This window comes from Oncorhynchus keta, unplaced genomic scaffold (genome assembly GCF_023373465.1).
Source record: "Oncorhynchus keta strain PuntledgeMale-10-30-2019 unplaced genomic scaffold, Oket_V2 Un_contig_6782_pilon_pilon, whole genome shotgun sequence".
Taxonomy (NCBI): domain Eukaryota; kingdom Metazoa; phylum Chordata; class Actinopteri; order Salmoniformes; family Salmonidae; genus Oncorhynchus; species Oncorhynchus keta.
In genome coordinates, this window is record NW_026289059.1 from 100,873 (window position 1) to 119,678 (window position 18,806).

The window sequence follows — 18,806 nt, forward strand, 5'->3', positions numbered from 1 at the left end:
TTCCTCACTTCCTGTGCGCCATGTTTCCTATCAATAGTTGGATGATGCTCTTCAACAGAACAAACAAAAGAAATGGTTGATTAAAAATAGAGGAAATTCTGCCATTATTGGTATTATAGGCGAAGAAAACGATTTGATAAGTGCATGCCGAGTATTTCATGGTATATTTTTCATAGCCGTGTGGTGCGCGCGCCTAAGCTCTTCTCCACTCGGATTGGTGAAAACAGACTCACGAGCACGCACTCTGTCGAGAGCTTTCTCTTCGACTGCCAGGTCGTGTAAGGTACACTTTCCCAAATGTATCTTCACTATATAACTGCATGATTAACATTGTGTCCAAAACGTTGTTGCAATTCACCAAATATTTAAATCCTGCCGCCAAATGTGTATGAGTGGTGAAGTTACCTCAGTGACCTGTCTGTGTGTGCATGCAAATTAGGCAAAATGCGATGCTAGCATCAGTCATCCAGCTAGCTAACAACTGTTTTCGCTGGCTTGCGCAGATGCAGTATTATTATGCATCCTGATGATTTATCAGTGGTTTAGTATTTCTCTGCTCATTCTTCTTCGTAGTTATTTGCTAGCCAGTAACATCCAACTGTCAGTGTGCCATTCACAGAATTATGTAACTTCTCTGAACTGCAGTTTTTCGCAGCAGACGAAGTGACCAAATGATCAGTTGTACTACTTGGCTTGGCATTGCGTTCATGTAGCCAGTAACGAAAACCGAGTAACGTACCATTTCCGCCAACAACGACTAATGACAAAGTTGTTATCATTTTATATATAACTATTTATGGGATTCAGAGGCAACCGCTTGCTTGGCCTACTAGTCCAGAGGCACCTCCACTAAATGCTGCTTTGTATCACTGACACTGAAGTGGTTATTGTTTACAGTATATACAAAAAAAAAACTGATTTAAAATGTCTTGTTTTTGTTTCTAGGCCTACCTCTGGCTGGTGAAATGAACCTTTTATTTACTGCTGTGTTTTGCTCGTGCAGGGAAAAGATGTACCAACTACCTGTGGAGAAATTGGACAAAATCAGACAATCAAGGAAGAGAGTCAAAGATATTCTATGTGACATTGGACTTGACAACTGCAAAAAGTTGTTGGATGTAAGTTCTGTTTGTCCACTACAAATGTTAAAGCACAGATATTAGTGGGACTTTGTTCACTGTGGCTACTCTTAATAGAATATTGATTGATTCATTTTTGCATTAACCCTCTCTTGGTCTATTTTGTTTTCCAGGATCTTAAATGCTTTGATGCAGGAGACGACTGTTTTGAGAACACAGACTGGGAGGATTTAACGGACGGTTACCATGGCAAAAGGAGAAAAAGGGTACGCTCATCATTGTGGACGACAAGTCATTTATTATTCTGTCATAATAGCTGTTTCAATACTGTAATATGTCTTAACTTTATATTTTAAATGTAACATTAATATTTAAATCACATGCTAACCTCATCATTATAATTTAAATCACTCAGTGGCCATATCGCAGAGAGATGCTCTGCTGTGCCCTGTGCTGGTTCTCTACCCGGTCATGGTACACCTTCAGAGGACACGTCCAGCGCTGTCACGAGGAAGAGGAGGACATCAGCGCCCTGTCCTCCTGCCCCAACTGTTCCTTCATCAGCCAGCCTGATGTCACCAATCAACACATCAAGCTGTTCCACGGGGGCTCAGCCAAAACCACCAGTGCCTCATGTACATTAACCTCCACCACGTCCCATACTACCATCCATTCAGTCTCCACCACTGACGTAGGAGACAAATACTCGTGTCGAGGCTGTGGGTTCCACGACTCGCTGTTCTATGTCATGAGAAAACACGTCCTGGTGAACCACTACGGATCGTTGTTGAACCGTTACTATGGTCACCGGAACGAAGCGGAACAGACAGCGGGCGGGGTCAAATTGTCCACGTTCTTCTGCAGGATGTGTAACATGCCGGCGGAGACGTCGGAGCACCTGCTCTACCACATTCTGAGCTCAGACAAACACAAGGAACTGCAGGAGCACATCAGGCCCTTCATCGTCGAACACGTCAACACCAACCTCAGAACTAGCATAAGGAACGGCCCGCAGCAGAAGCTTCCGAACCTGGCTCCCAGGGCTGTCCAAAAAGTAGTCTCTCTGGTCTCCAAGAACAGTAACCAACAACAACCCAACGGAAGCTCCATATCAAAAAACCCTTCCACCGGTACTATGCTTCTGGCTGCTCCAAGTAACACAACGGCCCTTGTGTGTGGTCCAAACCAGAGGCACATGTTCCTCGCCACACAGGGCCCAGGAGGAAACGGCTTAGTACTCACTCAGCGGGCAGTTACTTCTCTTCAGAACCATGCTGCCTTGCCCACCTCCACACTCGTCAAAGCTGGTCCCATCAGAATGATGCTGCCCAACACCCAGCAGAATGCCACCAAACCGTTACCAATAACAATTAGAGTTCCCCAACAACAACAGCCCCGACAGGTCCTACTTCCACCTGGTGTCCAAATCAATGTCCAAAACAAGATGGGTGGTGGTTCCCAGCCCTTTATGTTGACCCAGTCTGGTCCCAGAGGAGCAGTCATGTCCTCCCAGTCTGTCCGTCTGGTCCCTACTGGCAACAAGGTCAACGGCATGCCAACCTACACACTGGAAACTGTTCAGGTTGCCATGCCAGTCCAGTCTGCTGGCGTCACCCAAATTGTCAATAAAGGTGTGCTTGTGACGCAGAACATGACCACTCTACAACAGCAGAACAAGCCGTCGACTATTATCGTCATGGGAAACGGTACGGTGTCCAATCAAGCGCCTAGCACGGCCGTGATGAACCTGACACAAGGTGACAACGGCACTGAGAAACCCAAAGAGTTGGCTGTGCAGACACAATTTCTGAAGAAGATGGAGAATAACACGGTGAAATGCACAAGGTGTAAAACGTTATTGTCGGAGAAGGGTATTTTTCAGCATTTGTTGCATGGTCTGCAGTGTTTACTCTGCCCATTGGTGTTCTATTCCATCCAGCAAGTCATGGTACACATGGGTAAGGAACACAAGCTCTCAGACAAAGCCAACTGTGACGTCCTCAAAGAGAAATATCGTCTGGGAATCAATCCCCAGGGGGGCCTTTTGTTTCCCTTTTTTGACATGAGCGCAACTGTCCCTAAAGACCTGCTTGCAGACAAGGAGCTAAATGTGGTTCTGGTCACATCGACTAAAGACCGGATCTATCTGAAGCTGAGACGAGAGTCCATCAAGTCAGCATATCAAAACCTAGCAAAAGACGGTTGTCCCTTCTGTCCAGAGAAGCCTCAGAACGGGGAGGATTACGAACTCCATCTGAAGACAAAGCATCACATTGTACCCACCATACATGCCATACTGAAGGCCCCAGCCTTCAAGTGTGTATACTGCCTGGGGGTGTACACAGACAAGTCCACTTCCAAAACCATCTCCATACACGTCCAGCGCTGCAGGTGTGCCCCCAAGGCAGCCAAGGATGCAGAGAGATTGATCAACCCTGATCCAAATGCCCAGACAATCAACGGTGGCGTGCCGGCCGCTGCCCTGGATCAGAGCAGACCGAGTAGGTCTAGGGAAGCGACAGGGGGGGCCACCAAGCAGCAGGTGGTGCACAAATCCAAACCTGGTGCTTTTACATTTGACCCCACTGTGTCCCTGGTGCTGGATCCCACAGGAATGGAGATGCTTCCCTTCCAGGATAGAAAGGAGTTCCTCACCAGATACTTCCACCAGAGGCCCTACCTGTCTAGGAAAGAGATGGAGGCCCTGGCGGGCCGTCTGTGGTTCCAGAGGACTGATGTGGCGTCTCTGTTCGGGGCGAAGCGCAGCCGGTGTATGAAAGCACTCCGACAGAAGAAGACTAAAGTTCTGATGGGGTTTAACTGGACTGAGCTGAGCAAGCTGAAGCACGACCTTGTTGTTCCAGAGATTGAACCTGAAAAGAAGGCTGAGCCAGGGAACGTAGATGTCTAACTCACTGTACGCACAGTCATTCTGCAGTCAGAATGCATTCAAAGTAAGTCAAGTGTGCAAACAAACAAACAAACAAACAAGGAAATATATGAACCAAATTGCAAGCTGTGTTTATCTAGAAGATATATTTAGGATGTATAGAAAGAAACGGTGATCGCCCTTGTCATTATTTTCTTATTATAAAAAGGGAATTTTAAAGGAAACGATGTCATCGAGACAACATTTAAAGACGAGAAAGAGTCATGAGAATTAGATGTCCCTTTTGAGGTCATGGGGAAAAAAAGTCTAACTAGTATTTTGTCAATTAACACTTGAGTTTATACCTGTACCCATTTTGACAAAAAAAAGACAGTGTGGACCAATTTGTTTTTGTACAATTGTAAAGAGTGTTTAGTAGAATTTAAACGTGTGTAGATATTTTATACGATCTGTTAATATACCCAAGAACTTGTGGACACATACAATATTTATTTGGAATCTCATGTCATTGATAACTATATGTACAGTATAACTTCACAGCCTGGGCAGCTTGTAAACACGCACTATTTGGCTCAAAAACTAACGCAGTTTATTAGCATAATATGCTGTAGTATATAATAAAGTGACATTCAAGATGCATAGTACAAGTGCCTCGGTTCTCCTATAGAAGTTTTCATGGTGTGCTAAATTAAAGGATGTGTGTTTTTCTTCTTTTCTAGAGATGACCTCGTTGATCTGTGTTTTCGTTTTGCACATAAATTACCATATTTGTAAAAATGTTAGTTTGTTTCTTTATTGGGTTTGGCATGTGGATTAAAATGAAATAAATATAGTATGTCCTGGCTTGAAATACACCCAACAAGTCTACTAGTAGATTTATAAAAATTGTATTAACAATTTGAATTAATATTATCTAACCTTATCTGTGGTATAAATCCACAATCGATGATTTCTAGCTGACATTGGGTGTACAGGCATTTTACTGCAGTAGAGTTACAAGATATTTTGAACGATAGTGTCCCAGGCTGCTGGCCTGGAGTAGGTTTAGATCGGGCTAAAGTAGTGGAGTAGTGGTGAGGTTTTAATGGGTGCAGGGTTAGTTGGTAGGGTAATTGTTTCACAAAGTGTATTGAATACATACTACAGAATAGTAGGCGGATACACAGCCAATACAGTAGGTGGCGGCCTACACCTATTACATTTGTTTGCCACAATACCCAAAAAGAAGTCGCTTTGACAACGATTGCTTCTGCCTTAACCCATTCTTCAGACAGACATTACTAGTTGTGCAGTGATGTTTATATACATGCTAGCGAGATAGCTGGTGTGCGACCGTAGGAAATCACTAGCATTTTTTAAAGGTTTGAGTAACATTAATTATGTTTAGTATTAAATCATACTCAAGAGTAAAACAATGTCTCGTTCTTCAGCATTACGCGAGCAGTTGTATGGCTATGATGACACGGACCAGCCGCAGTGTCGAACTTCATCCTCAGCATCGAGTCCATCATTTGAACCGCGAGCGCCGTTCCGTCTCATCTGTTTGTCATGACAGAAGAGATTTTCACACTTCTTCCGAGTGTGCTGGTAAAAACCTGTTGAGGAAGTTTGTCAACAAAACGAAGTAAGAGAACGTTATGGTTTTGACGTTTTGGTAGCAAGCCCTGAGTTGTCTGATTTGATTCATCATGTCTTGCTAGCCTGTTTGAGCCGTCGTGTCAAATCCTTGTCACGCCAAGCATGTTTGGCTCGACAATAACAAGTTGTTAGCATGAGCACAAACGGATCAGGTACCAGGCTCCTCTTCTGCTATGACTTGAGTAACGTTTTCTTCATTGCATGTCTTCAACAGGAAGAAGCTCTGGTATGAAACACCACCCCAGGTTGGTACACAGTCTCATGTCATGATTTAGATTGTAATTATGCTTATTCTCAGCCTGGTCCCTGATCTGTTGTCATTGGCATAACAATTCCATAGGAGCTGTCAGTAGAAACAGACTGGTACTCAGGCTTGATGGATCCGGTTTCACACCTTAACCTTTGTGTAATTCTAACAGGGGCCACCGTCCAATCAGTTCAGTGCTCTGAAGCCACCTAAGAAACGAAGCCAAGAGGACAACATGCGCACCAGAGTCCTCAACTCCATCCTGTACAAGGCCATCACTGATCTACTGAGCTCCCCCGAAGTCAACTATGAGGTCTACAACTACAGTGTGGACATCTCAAGGGTAGGAATAACCGTGCCGGTGTGTTTGTGCAATCATGCCAACTCCCTGTCACTCATTGTCATGTTTGGCTGGACAATGACAGCATTGAGCACTTGCCGATCTGGGACTAGGCTAGGAAGTACTTCAGCTTGGACTGAAATATTCAATGACATTTTGGTAATGCAAGGTAGCTTCATAAAATTGGTGCTAGTATTGTGTACATTCTATCCCTCTCAGCACTGCATGGAAGGCGCCAAAATGCAAAGTCCTTCCGTTTGAGTTTTTATAATATTGCTCGTGTGTCACATCAGGTGTCACTGCCTGCAGACTTCTCTAGTTGCCGGGTCTATTGGAAAACCAGTGGTATGTCAGAGAGGGATGACCAGATTCAGCAAGCACTGGACAAGAGCAGCCCTCGTATAAGGTAAGCACTCTCTCAGGAAAATAGCAGTACTCTTCTCTTTCTGTGGTGATTGTTTCTAGCCTGGTTCCAGATCTATGTGTTCTTGCCAACGGTCCATGTCAAAGAGTTGGCAGGATAGCACACAGAGACTGACACTCGGGCTAGGTTGTTTCAGGATGTTAGAGAGAACCCCTGTGCTGTTCTGTTGTTAACAGGTACCTCATTATGGCTCATCAAACCCTTGGTGGTGTCCCTCCTTTGGTTTTCATAAAGGATAAACAGTATGCAGCCATGTCTGAGGTAATTGGCATTTCATATTCATTAGAACATAAACAATATTCCACATTTCATGAAAGACTGTGCTGATGGACTTTGTGCTTGTGGACTGTGCTGTTAGGTTGAAAACCTACTCAAGATGGCTGACTTTGGTCCTGAAGATGGTCTGGGGTGAGAAAGTCTGATGACTGGGGCTCAAATAGTAAATACAGTCAAGTGAATTTTTGAAGTTTACATAATACATCTAATTTCTTCCAGAGAACAACTACATGTAGTGGAATCAGGACAGTCCACCACATCTAAAAAACCTGTGCTGTTCGGGGTTGACCACGACGCTCTCAACAAACAGATCCTGGACTACAAACTGAGGGTCAAAGACACTACCTCAAACACCCTGGCACCAGAGCTCACAATGCAGCAGCTGGAGGTGCTGGCAGACTACAGGAAGCAGAAGATAATGGAGAAGAAGAAGAAGTCTAAACGGCCCGTTGATGATGACATCACTCCTAAGGAGTACCTTCTGTCCAGGCACAGCCAGGGTCTGGAGAGGGAGGAGGACGACGGCCGGGCATTCAACCAGGAAGACGACCAGGTCCGAGAACTTATGGCTGAGGAGAGCAGGAAGTCCTAGATCCCTTAGTTGAAAAGGTGAAATGTCAGTGACGAAACATCACAACTTGTAATCCCGGTTATCATCTCCATCACAGACTTTCCTATTCGGAAGTCCAACTTGGGAGAGTCATTCCAAGTGGTTTGTTTCGCCGTCGGGAACCTTGTATTTCTCACTTCCCGAGGAGCATTGGGAAGGCAACATGAATGACCAGTGTACTGGAGATCCCCTCTCCTTACTTGTGTGTTTTGGTAGTTTTACACCAGAGATCAGACATGGGTGAATTGTTCATGTCAATAAACACTTTCAAGGTATTGAGTTTGTCATTATAAGTTTAATTGTTCATTGACTACCATTCCAATAGGTGTAGAAATATTAGTCAACAGGATTGGGGGGGGTGTATATAGAAAAACATGATCACCAATCTAGTCCTATAAAGAATCTAGTCCTGTAAAGAATCTAGTCCTGTAAAGAATCCAGTCCTGTAAAGAATCCAGTCCTGTAAAGAATCTAGTCCTGTAAAGAATCTAGTCCTATAAAGAATCTAGTCCTATAAAGAATCTAGTCCTATAAAGAATCTAGTCCTATAAAGAATCTAGTCCTATAAAGAATCTAGTCCTGTAAAGAATCTAGTCCTGTAAAGAATCTAGTCCTGTAAAGAATCTAGTCCTGTAAAGAATCCAGTCCTATAAAGAATCCAGTCCTATAAAGAATCCAGTCCTGTAAAGAATCTAGTCCTGTAAAGAATCCAGTCCTGTAAAGAATCTAGTCCTGTAAAGAATCTAGTCCTGTAAAGAATCCAGTCCTATAAAGAATCCAGTCCTGTAAAGAATCCAGTCCTGTAAAGAATCTAGTACTGTAAAGAATCCAGTACTGTAAAGAATCCAGTCCTGTAAAGAATCTAGTAATGTAAAGAATCCAGTCCTGTAAAGAATCTAGTCCTGTAAAGAATCTAGTCCTGTAAAGAATCCAGTCCTGTAAAGAATCTAGTCCTGTAAAGAATCTAGTCCTGTAAAGAATCTAGTCCTGTAAAGAATCTAGTCCTGTAAAGAACCTAGTCCTGTAAAGAATCCAGTCCTGTAAAGAATCTAGTCCTGTAAAGAATCTAGTCCTGTAAAGAATCCAGTCCTGTAAAGAATCCAGTCCTGTAAAGAATCCAGTCCTGTAAAGAATCTAGTCCTGTAAAGAATCCAGTCCTGTAAAGAATCCAGTACTGTAAAGAATCCAGTCCTGTAAATGATCCGTTGTAAACATTGAAGGCACATCATGCAAAAACTGCAACTATGTTGTAAGTTAAGTAAAAGGCCGAGATGCAATCTGAAAATGCTCTTGATATTTTAAAAGGTCATTTCCGATTTATGGCGTTTGCCTTGAATGTGATCTCTGTGAACGCGGTAACAAAGGCTCATTGTCCACAGCGTTACAGATTGAATCCCGCCATGAATATTTTAATTATACACTTGTATAAAAAGTACATTCCAAAATCTTGTTTTCTAAGAAAAGCCTTTTGATATATTAAGTTGAATTAATGTAAGGATATGCTAATCAAGGAGAAAAGGCATAAGCGATGAAATGATACATTTCAAGCCACTATGTTATTCCAATCAAAGCCATTGGAGATTGATTGTGGGTTTCATAGAGCAAACCAGGGTGGAGTTCAATAGGACACACTGTAGAAAAATGTCTAGCAACGGAACAATACATCTGTGTTCTAATTGGACAAGTTCAGGTAATATCTCCCCGTGTTAAAAATGTCTTCCACCTACTGAATGACCCGGGATGAAACTGTTGACTGCTCCTCCATGCCTGCACCAACGCTCTGTCCTGCTCAGATAGATTCCACAGTATGCTCCTCGGTCTGCACAGCCTCTTGGACATAGACGATGAACTGGGAGGCGTCCTCTCCCTGAGTGTACACGGTGACCGTCTCCATGCCCTCCACATCATCAGACGACACCACCAGATGGTGCTCCTCACCCAGCCCCATGGAGGCTGCCTGCTGGAAGGGGTCCTGGATCATCACAGTGTGGTTCCCCTGCTCCTCACCCAGCCCCATGGAGGCTGCCTGCTGGAAGGGGTCCTGGATCATCACAGTGTGGCTCCCCTGCTCCTCCTCCTCAGCCACCTGGAAGATGTTGGAAAGAGGATTGGAGTGGTATGTCCTAAATGGCAACATATTCCCTATTGACAAGGGCCCAAGCACCATATTCCCTTTTATAGTGCACTAAGTTTGACCAGAGGGCCCTGGTCAAAAGTAGTGCACTATTGGCACCCTATTCCCTTTATAGTGCACTACTTTTGACACTGCTCTTACCTGCTCCACCATGGTCACTCTGCCAGGGACCATGGCCACCATGGAGGCTGCTGTGGCATCATTAGACTCTGCCCCCAGCTCAATGATCTGCTGCAGGATGTTAACCGCTGTGGGATCCAGCCCTTCTGTGGTGGTCGCCACCACCCCTAAGCAGAGCATTCCAATACATTAAACACAGTGAGGGACACCAAGGATATGTCACTCTGTTGTATGTGGCGTTGGCAAGAGTACAAACAGATCTGGGATCAGGCTAACTTGTCCTAACCGTTCTCTGTGAACCTGAGATCCTGGAGGGCCGACACGGCAGCTTCGGTCCCCTGAGGGTCCTCTGTCTCAGTGATGTGGAGGTACTGGGTAAGGGGCTCCTCCACCGACTGCTCCACCACCTCAGAACACACACACACAACACGGTGTCTAGACATAGAAAAACATCTTAATATTGACCATATATATATGAGAGTATGAAACCTTACCTCCCATTGGTTGAGACCAAGCACGTCACTCTGAATCACTTTGAGGCCATGCTTGTTCTTCAGGTGTCTGTTCATCTCCCACTTGGTACCGTACACATAGTCACACACAGGACACTTCACTCCACCTAGAGATATAGGACATAGTCACACACAGGACACTTCACTCCACCTAGAGATATAGGACACACACAGTCACTAGAGACACAGGACACTTCACTCCACCTAGAGAGATTAGGTATTCGGCCCCCATAGTCACACACAGGACACTTCAGGCTTCAAACCTAGAGATATAAAACTGTACATGAAGAATCAACAACAAGTGGGACACAATCACAGGACACATTTCATTGATATTTCAAACCACCTAGAGATCAAAAACATAGGACATAGTCACACACAGGACACTTCACTCCACCTAGAGATATAGGACATAGTCACACACAGGACACTTCACTCCACCTAGAGATATAGGACACTGGATATGTTTATTTTGGAACCATGCCATTGTAGATTTTAGTCACACACAGGACACTTCATCTCCCACCTAGAGATATAGGACATAGTCACACACAGGACACTTCACTCCACCTAGAGATATAGGACATAGTCACACACAGGACACTTCACTCTACCTAGAGATATGGACAGAGTCTCCCACATAGTCAGTTCATCCAGAGTGACAGGACACTTCAGCTAGAGGGACGGCCAGGTCCTAGAGATATAGGACAGTCTCACACAGGACACTTCACTTCCACCTAGAGATATAGGACAGACTATTACAGTCAGGTGCACAGGACACTTCATCATTAGTCATTTAGGTCACCTAGAGATGAACAGGACACTTCACTCTACCTAGAGATATAGGACAGTCTCACACAGGACACTTCACTCCACCTAGAGATATAGGACATAGTCACACACAGGACACTTCACTCTAACTAGAGATATAGGATAGTCACACACAGGACACTTCACTCCACCTAGAGATATAGGACAGTCTCACACAGGACACTTCACTCCACCTAGAGATATAGGACAGTCTCACACAGGACACTTCACTCCACCTAGAGATACAGGACACTTCACTCTACCTAGAGATATAGGACAGTCTCACACAGGACACTTCACTCCACCTAGAGATATAGGACAGTCTCACACCAGGACACTTCACTCCACCTAGAGATACAGGACACTTCACTCTACCTAGAGATACAGGACACTTCACTCCACCTAGAGATATAGGACAGTCACACACAGGACACTTCACTCCACCTAGAGATATAGGACAGTCACACACAGGACACTTCACTTCTCCACCTAGAGATATAGGACAGTCACACACCTAGAGGACACTTCACTCCACCTAGAGATATAGGACAGTCACACACAGGACACTTCACTCCACCTAGAGATATAGGACAGTCACACAGGACACTTCACTCCACCTAGAGATACAGGACACTTCACTCTACCTAGAGATACAGGACACTTCACTCCACCTAGAGATACAGGACACTTCACTCTCCACCTAGAGATACAGGACACTTCACTCTACCTAGAGATACAGGACACTTCACTCCACCTAGAGACAGGACACTTCACTCCACCTAGAGATACAGGACACTTCACTCCACCTAGAGATACAGGACACTTCACTCTACCTAGAGATACAGGACACTTCACCCACCTAGAGATACAGGACACTTCACTCTACCTAGAGATATAGGACAGTCTCACACAGGACACTCCACCTAGAGATCCACCTAGAGATACAGGGACTAGAGATATAGGACAGTCACCTAGAGATACAGGACACTTCACTCCACCTAGAGATACAGGACACTTCACTAGAGATCAGGACACCTAGAGATACAGGACACTTCACTCCACCTAGAGATACAGGACACTTCACTCCACCTAGAGATACAGGACACTTCACTCCACCTAGAGATACAGGACACTTCACTCCACCTAGAGATACAGGACACTTCACTCCACCTAGAGATACAGGACACACACAGGACACTTCACTCACTCCACCTAGAGATACAGGACACTTCACTCTACCTAGAGATACAGGACACTTCACTCCACCTAGAGATATAGGACAGTCACACACAGGACACTTCACTCCACCTAGAGATATAGGACAGTCACACACAGGACACTTCACCTAGAGATACAGGACCACCTAGAGATATAGGACAGTCACACACAGGACACTTCACTCCACCTAGAGATATAGGACAGTCACACACAGGACACTTCACTCCACCTAGAGATATAGGACAGTCACTAGAGACACAGGACACTTCACTCCACCTAGAGATACAGGACACTTCACTCTACCTAGAGATACAGGACACTTCACTCCACCTAGAGATACAGGACACTTCACTCTACCTAGAGATACAGGACACTTCACTCTACCTAGAGATACAGGACACTTCACTCCACCTAGAGATACAGGACACTTCACTCTACCTAGAGATACAGGACACTTCACTCTACCTAGAGATATAGGACAGTCTCACACAGGACACTTCACTCCACCTAGAGATCATAGGACAGTCACACACAGGACACTTCACTCCACCTAGAGATACAGGACACTTCACTCCACCTAGAGATACAGGACACTTCACTCCACCTAGAGATACACAGGACACTTCACTCCACCTAGAGATACAGGACACTTCACTCCACCTAGAGATACAGGACACTTCACTACCTAGAGATACAGGACACCACCTAGAGATACAGGACACTTCACTCTACCTAGAGATACAGGACACTTCACTCTACCTAGAGATATAGGACAGTCTCACCTAGAGATACAGGACACTTCACTCCACCTAGAGATACAGGACACTTCACCTAGAGATACAGGACACTTCACCACCTAGAGATACAGGACACTTCACTCCACCTAGAGAGATACAGGACACTTCACTCCACCTAGAGATACAGGACACTTCACTCCACCAGGACAGGACACTTCACTCCACCTAGAGATACAGGACACTTCACTCTACCTAGAGATATAGGACAGTCTCACACAGGACACTTCACTCCACCTAGAGATACAGGACACTTCACTCCACCTAGAGATACAGGACACTTCACTCCACCTAGAGATATAGGACAGTCTCACACAGGACACTTCACTCCACCTAGAGATACAGGACACTTCACTCTACCTAGAGATATAGGACAGTCTCACACAGGACACTTCACTCCACCTAGAGATATAGGACAGTCACACTCACAGGACACTTCACTCCACCTAGAGATACAGGACACTTCATGCCTCCACCTAGAGATATAGGACAGTCTCACACAGGACACTTCACTCCACCTAGAGATACAGGACACTTCACTCTACCTAGAGATACAGGACACTTCACTCCACCTAGAGATACAGGACACTTCACTGACCCACCCACCTAGAGATACAGGACACTTCACTCCACCTAGAGATATAGGACAGTCACACACAGGACACTTCACTCTACCTAGAGATACAGGACACTTCAGTCTCTGCCTAGCAGATACATTTGTGGCCTGCTGGAGGTCATTTTGCCTCCACCTAGAGATACAGGACACTTCACTCCACCTAGAGATACAGGACTGGAACTGACATGACTGATTTTTTTATTTAACTAGGAAAGTCAGTTAAGAACAAATTCTTATTTACAATGACTGCCTCCCAAAAGGCAAAATACCTCCTGCAGGACGGTGGCTGGGATTGAATAATACTAATAATATATAGACAAAACACACCACGACATAAAGAGAGACCTAAAGACAACAACATAGCAAGGCAGCAACACATGACAACACAACATGGTAGCAACACAAAACAGGGTACAAACATGATTGGGCACAGACAACAGCACAATGGGCAAGAAGGTAGAGAAAACAATACTTGTTTTTCCCTATTAAACTTAGTTGAATACATTGACTTAAGTCTTTCTGGATAAGAGCGTCTGCTAAGTGTGTCTCTGCTGTTCCACAGCGACTCACCTTGCTGTTCCACAGCCTCAGAGGTGGCTGGCCCAGGCCCTGTGTTACAGTACTCCTGGTTGGTACAGTATGAGACACAGAGATCGGTGTGTCTCTGCTGAGCGACTCACCTTGCTGCTCCACAGCCTCAGAGGTGGCTGGCCCAGGCCCTGTGTTACAGTACTCCTGGTTGGTACAGTATGAGACACAGAGATCGGTGTGTCTCTGCTGAGCGACTCACCTTGCTGCTCCACAGCCTCAGAGGTGGCTGGCCCAGGCCCTGCGTTACAGTACTCCTGGTTGGGGTGCTTCTTGCTGTAATGTCTCTTCAGGGGTCCTGCTATGTTACAGGAGTAGTGACAGTGGCCGTTACAGTACTCCTGGTTGGTACAGTATGAGACACAGAGAGGGCTGTGGAAAACACATTTCAATTGGCTTCAATAATGAACACTAGAAAGGGTCCTTTTTTCCTGATGGAACATTGTGCTGCTCCCAGTAAGCTGTCCAAATGTACTTCATGGTAGTGGAAGTTGAACCTGTTAGAGGCTGGTGTTGATACGTTGATGCTAGTGACTGTATTATAAAAGCTTTATATAGAGAGACGGCCCTCTTCTGATTACCTTGAAAGAGGCGTGCTGCTCCATGTGTCGTACCAGTAGAGGTTTCTGTGCAGCGCTGTAATCACACTCTGTACACTGGAACTGCCTGCCTACAGTATGGAGGGACAGAGACAGGATGACAATACTCATCAGGTCACACGGCCCTCTTCTGATTACATACCTAACCCTACAGTATGGAGGGACATACCTAACCCTACAGGGACATACCTAACCCTATGGAGGGACATACCTAACCCTACGGTATGGAGGGACAGAGACAGGATGACAATACTCATCAGGTACATACCTAACCCTACAGTATGGAGGGACATACCTAACCCTACAGTATTGAGGGACAGAGACAGGATGACAATACTCATCGGCGCTGTAACATGTACATACCTAACCCTACAGTATGGAGGGACATACCTAACCCTACAGTATGGAGGTACATACCTAACCCTACAGTATGGAGGTACATACCTAACCCTACAGTATGGAGGGACATACCTAACCCTACAGTATGGAGGTACATACCTAACCCTACAGTATGGAGGTACATACCTAACCCTACAGTATGGAGGGACATACCTAACCCTACAGTATGGAGGTACATACCTAACCCTACAGTATGGAGGTACATACCTAACCCTACAGTATGGAGGTACATACCTAACCCTACAGTATGGAGGTACATACCTAACCCTACAGTATGGAGGTACATACCTAACCCTACAGTATGGAGGTACATACCTAACCCTACAGTATGGAGGTACATACCTAACCCTACAGTATGGAGGTACATACCTAACCCTACAGTATGGAGGGACATACCTAACCCTACAGTATGGAGGTACATACCTAACCCTACAGTATGGAGGGACATACCTAACCCTACAGTATGGAGGTACATACCTAACCCTACAGTATGGAGGGACATACCTAACCCTACAGTATGGAGGGACATACCTAACCCTACAGTATGGAGGTACATACCTAACCCTACAGTATGGAGGTACATACCTAACCCTACAGTATGGAGGTACATACCTAACCCTACAGTATGGAGGTACATACCTAACCCTACAGTATGGAGTACATACCTAACCCTACAGTACATACCTAACCCTACAGTATGGAGGGACATACCTAACCCTACAGTATGGAGGGACATACCTAACCCTACAGTATGGAGGTACATACCTAACCCTACAGTATGGAGGGGTACATACCTAACCCTAACCCACAGTATGGAGGTACATACCTAACCCTACCTACCTAACTAACCATACAGTATGGAGGTACATACCTAACCCTACAGTATGGAGGTACATACCTAACCCTACAGTATGGAGGTACATACCTAACCCTACAGTATGGAGGTACATACCTAACCCTACAGTATGGAGGTACATACCTAACCCTACAGTATGGAGGTACATACCTAACCCTACAGTATGGAGGGACATACCTAACCCTACAGTATGGAGGTACATACCTAACCCTACAGTATGGAGGGACATACCTAACCCTACAGTATGGAGGTACATACCTAACCCTACAGTATGGAGGGACATACCTAACCCTACAGTATGGAGGTACATACCTAACCCTACAGTATGGAGGTACATACCTAACCCTACAGTATGGAGGTACATACCTAACCCTACAGTATGGAGGACATACCTAACCCTACAGTATGGAGGGACATACCTAACCCTACAGTATGGAGGTACATACCTAACCCTACAGTATGGAGGTACATACCTAACCCTACAGTATGGAGGGACATACCTAACCCTACAGTATGGAGGGACATACCTAACCCTACAGTATGGAGGTACATACCTAACCCTACAGTATGGAGGTACATACCTAACCCTACAGTATGGAGGGACAGAGACAGACTCACCTGCTGGTTAGTACAGTCAAAGGTAAAATACTTAAATGTTAACTACCCAACTAGATCCCAAATGGCTCCCTATTCCATATATAGTGCACTACTATTGACCAGAGCCCTATATAGTGCACTACTATTGGCCAGAGCCCTATATAGTGCACTACTATTGGCCAGAGCCCTATATAGTGCACTACTATTGGCCAGAGCCCTATATAGTGCACTACTATTGGCCAGAGCCCTATATAGAGCCCTATATAGAGCCCTATATAGAGCACTACTTTTGACCAGAGCCCTATATAGGGAATAGCGTACCATTTGGGACTCATCCTAGATCTCAAAGCGTTTGTGGGTTCTCTCTCACCGTCCTCTGTGTGCATCAGCTTGTGGCTCTTCAGAGTGACCTTGGACTTGAACTTCTTGCCACACATGTCACACAGGTGTGTCTTCTCCGTGGTGTGTCTGCTCATGTGGGCCTTCAGGTTGCTCTTACTGCGGCTGGCGTAGTCACACAGGGAACACTTGAAGGGCTTCACTCCTAACAGGGAAGAGATACAGTGGCTTTTACATTTTGGTCATTTAGCAGACACTCTAATCCAGAGGGATTTACAGTCAGTAGTTATTTAGCAGAGACTCTAATCCAGAGGGATTTACAGTCAGTAGTTATTTAGCAGAGACTCTAATCCAGAGGGATTTACAGTCAGTAGTTATTTAGCAGAGACTCTAATCCAGAGGGATTTACAGTCAGTAGTTATTTAGCAGAGACTCTAATCCAGAGGGATTTACAGTCAGTAGTTATTTAGCAGAGACTCTAATCCAGAGTGATTTACAGTCAGTGGTTATTTAGCAGAGACTCTAATCCAGAGTGATTTACAGTCAGTAGTTATTTAGCAGTCAGTAGTTATTTAGCAGAGACTCTAATCCAGAGGGATTTACAGTCAGTAGTTATTTAGCAGAGACTCTAATCCAGAGGATTTACAGTCAGTAGTTATTTAGCAGAGACTCTAATCCAGAGTGATTTACAGTCAGTAGTTATTTAGCAGAGACTCTAATCCAGAGGGATTTACAGTCAGTAGTTATTTAGCAGAGACTCTAATCCAGAGTGATTTACAGTCAGTAGTTATTTAGCAGAGACTCTAATCCAGAGTGATTTACAGTCAGTAGTTATTTAGCAGAGACTTAACAGAGTGATTTACAGTCAGTGGTTATTTAGCAGAGACTCTAATCCAGAGTGATTTACAGTCAGTAGTTATTTAGCAGACTCTAATCCAGAGTGATTTACAGTCAGTAGTTATTTAGCAGAGACTCTAATCCAGAGGGATTTACAGTCAGTAGTTATTTAGCAGAGACTCTAATCCAGAGGGATTTACAGTCAGTAGTTATTTAGCAGAGACTCTAATCCAGAGGGATTTACAGTCAGTAGTTATTTAGCAGAGACTCTAATCCAGAGGGATTTACAGTCAGTAGTTATTTAGCAGAGACTCTAATCCAGAGGGATTTACAGTCAGTAGTTATTTAGCAGAGACTCTAATCCAGAGGGATTTACAGTCAGTAGTTATTTAGCAGAGACTCTAATCCAGAGTGATTTACAGTCAGTGGTTATTTAGCAGAGACTCTAATCCAGAGTGATTTACAGTCAGTAGTTATTTAGCAGAGACTCTAATCCAGAGGGATTTACAGTCAGTAGTTATTTAGCAGAGACTCTAATCCAGAGGGATTTACAGTCAGTAGTTATTTAGCAGAGACTCTAATCCAGAGGGATTTACAGTCAGTAGTTATTTAGCAGAGACTCTAATCCAGAGTGATTTACAGTCAGTAGTTATTTAGCAGAGACTCTAATCCAGAGGGATTTACAGTCAGTAGTTATTTAGCAGAGACTCTAATCCAGAGTGATTTACAATCAGTAGTTATTTAGCAGAGACTCTAATCCAGAGTGATTTACAATCAGTAGTTATTTAGCAGAGACTCTAATCCAGAGTGATTTACAATCAGTAGTTATTTAGCAGAGACTCTAATCCAGAGTGATTTACAATCAGTAGTTATTTAGCAGAGA

General features: G+C 44.6%; 3 protein-coding genes across 5 annotated transcripts in view; 2 read left to right on the forward strand and 1 right to left on the reverse strand.

Annotated features, from left to right (window-relative positions):
* On the forward strand, nucleotides 1-4,687 carry adnp2a (ADNP homeobox 2a). 2 transcript variants are annotated; one of them, XM_052511416.1, is made up of 4 exons: nucleotides 1-278; nucleotides 1,004-1,118; nucleotides 1,253-1,345; nucleotides 1,495-4,687. In XM_052511416.1, the coding sequence occupies exons 1-4, from the start codon at nucleotides 145-147 to the stop codon at nucleotides 3,988-3,990; spliced, it is 2,838 nt and encodes a 945-aa protein (XP_052367376.1). In that variant the 5' UTR covers nucleotides 1-144; the 3' UTR covers nucleotides 3,991-4,687. The 2 variants fall into 2 exon arrangements, with proteins under 2 accessions (XP_052367376.1, XP_052367377.1); XM_052511417.1 differs by having other exon boundaries at nucleotides 134-283.
* Nucleotides 3,884-7,779, forward strand: rbfa (ribosome binding factor A). Of its 2 annotated transcripts, XM_052511421.1 has the most exons (8): nucleotides 3,884-4,033; nucleotides 5,400-5,593; nucleotides 5,822-5,852; nucleotides 6,027-6,197; nucleotides 6,488-6,600; nucleotides 6,795-6,879; nucleotides 6,977-7,026; nucleotides 7,114-7,779. In XM_052511421.1, the coding sequence occupies exons 1-8, from the start codon at nucleotides 3,983-3,985 to the stop codon at nucleotides 7,484-7,486; spliced, it is 1,068 nt and encodes a 355-aa protein (XP_052367381.1). In that variant the 5' UTR covers nucleotides 3,884-3,982; the 3' UTR covers nucleotides 7,487-7,779. The 2 variants fall into 2 exon arrangements, with proteins under 2 accessions (XP_052367381.1, XP_035622202.2); XM_035766309.2 differs by lacking the exon at nucleotides 3,884-4,033 and having other exon boundaries at nucleotides 5,194-5,593.
* Nucleotides 7,780-18,806, reverse strand: part of LOC118378931 (zinc finger protein ZFAT-like) — a 27,077-nt gene continuing 16,050 nt past the window's right edge. Inside the window, exons 11-18 of the mRNA XM_052511422.1 lie at nucleotides 17,118-17,291; nucleotides 14,878-14,966; nucleotides 14,499-14,637; nucleotides 10,253-10,377; nucleotides 10,045-10,165; nucleotides 9,780-9,925; nucleotides 8,520-9,590; nucleotides 7,780-8,128 (exon numbers count right to left, since the gene is read on the reverse strand). Coding sequence (XP_052367382.1) covers nucleotides 9,294-9,590; nucleotides 9,780-9,925; nucleotides 10,045-10,165; nucleotides 10,253-10,377; nucleotides 14,499-14,637; nucleotides 14,878-14,966; nucleotides 17,118-17,291 — 1,091 coding nt within the window. The 3' untranslated portion in view covers nucleotides 7,780-8,128; nucleotides 8,520-9,293. The remainder of the gene's footprint in view (nucleotides 8,129-8,519; nucleotides 9,591-9,779; nucleotides 9,926-10,044; nucleotides 10,166-10,252; nucleotides 10,378-14,498; nucleotides 14,638-14,877; nucleotides 14,967-17,117; nucleotides 17,292-18,806) is intronic.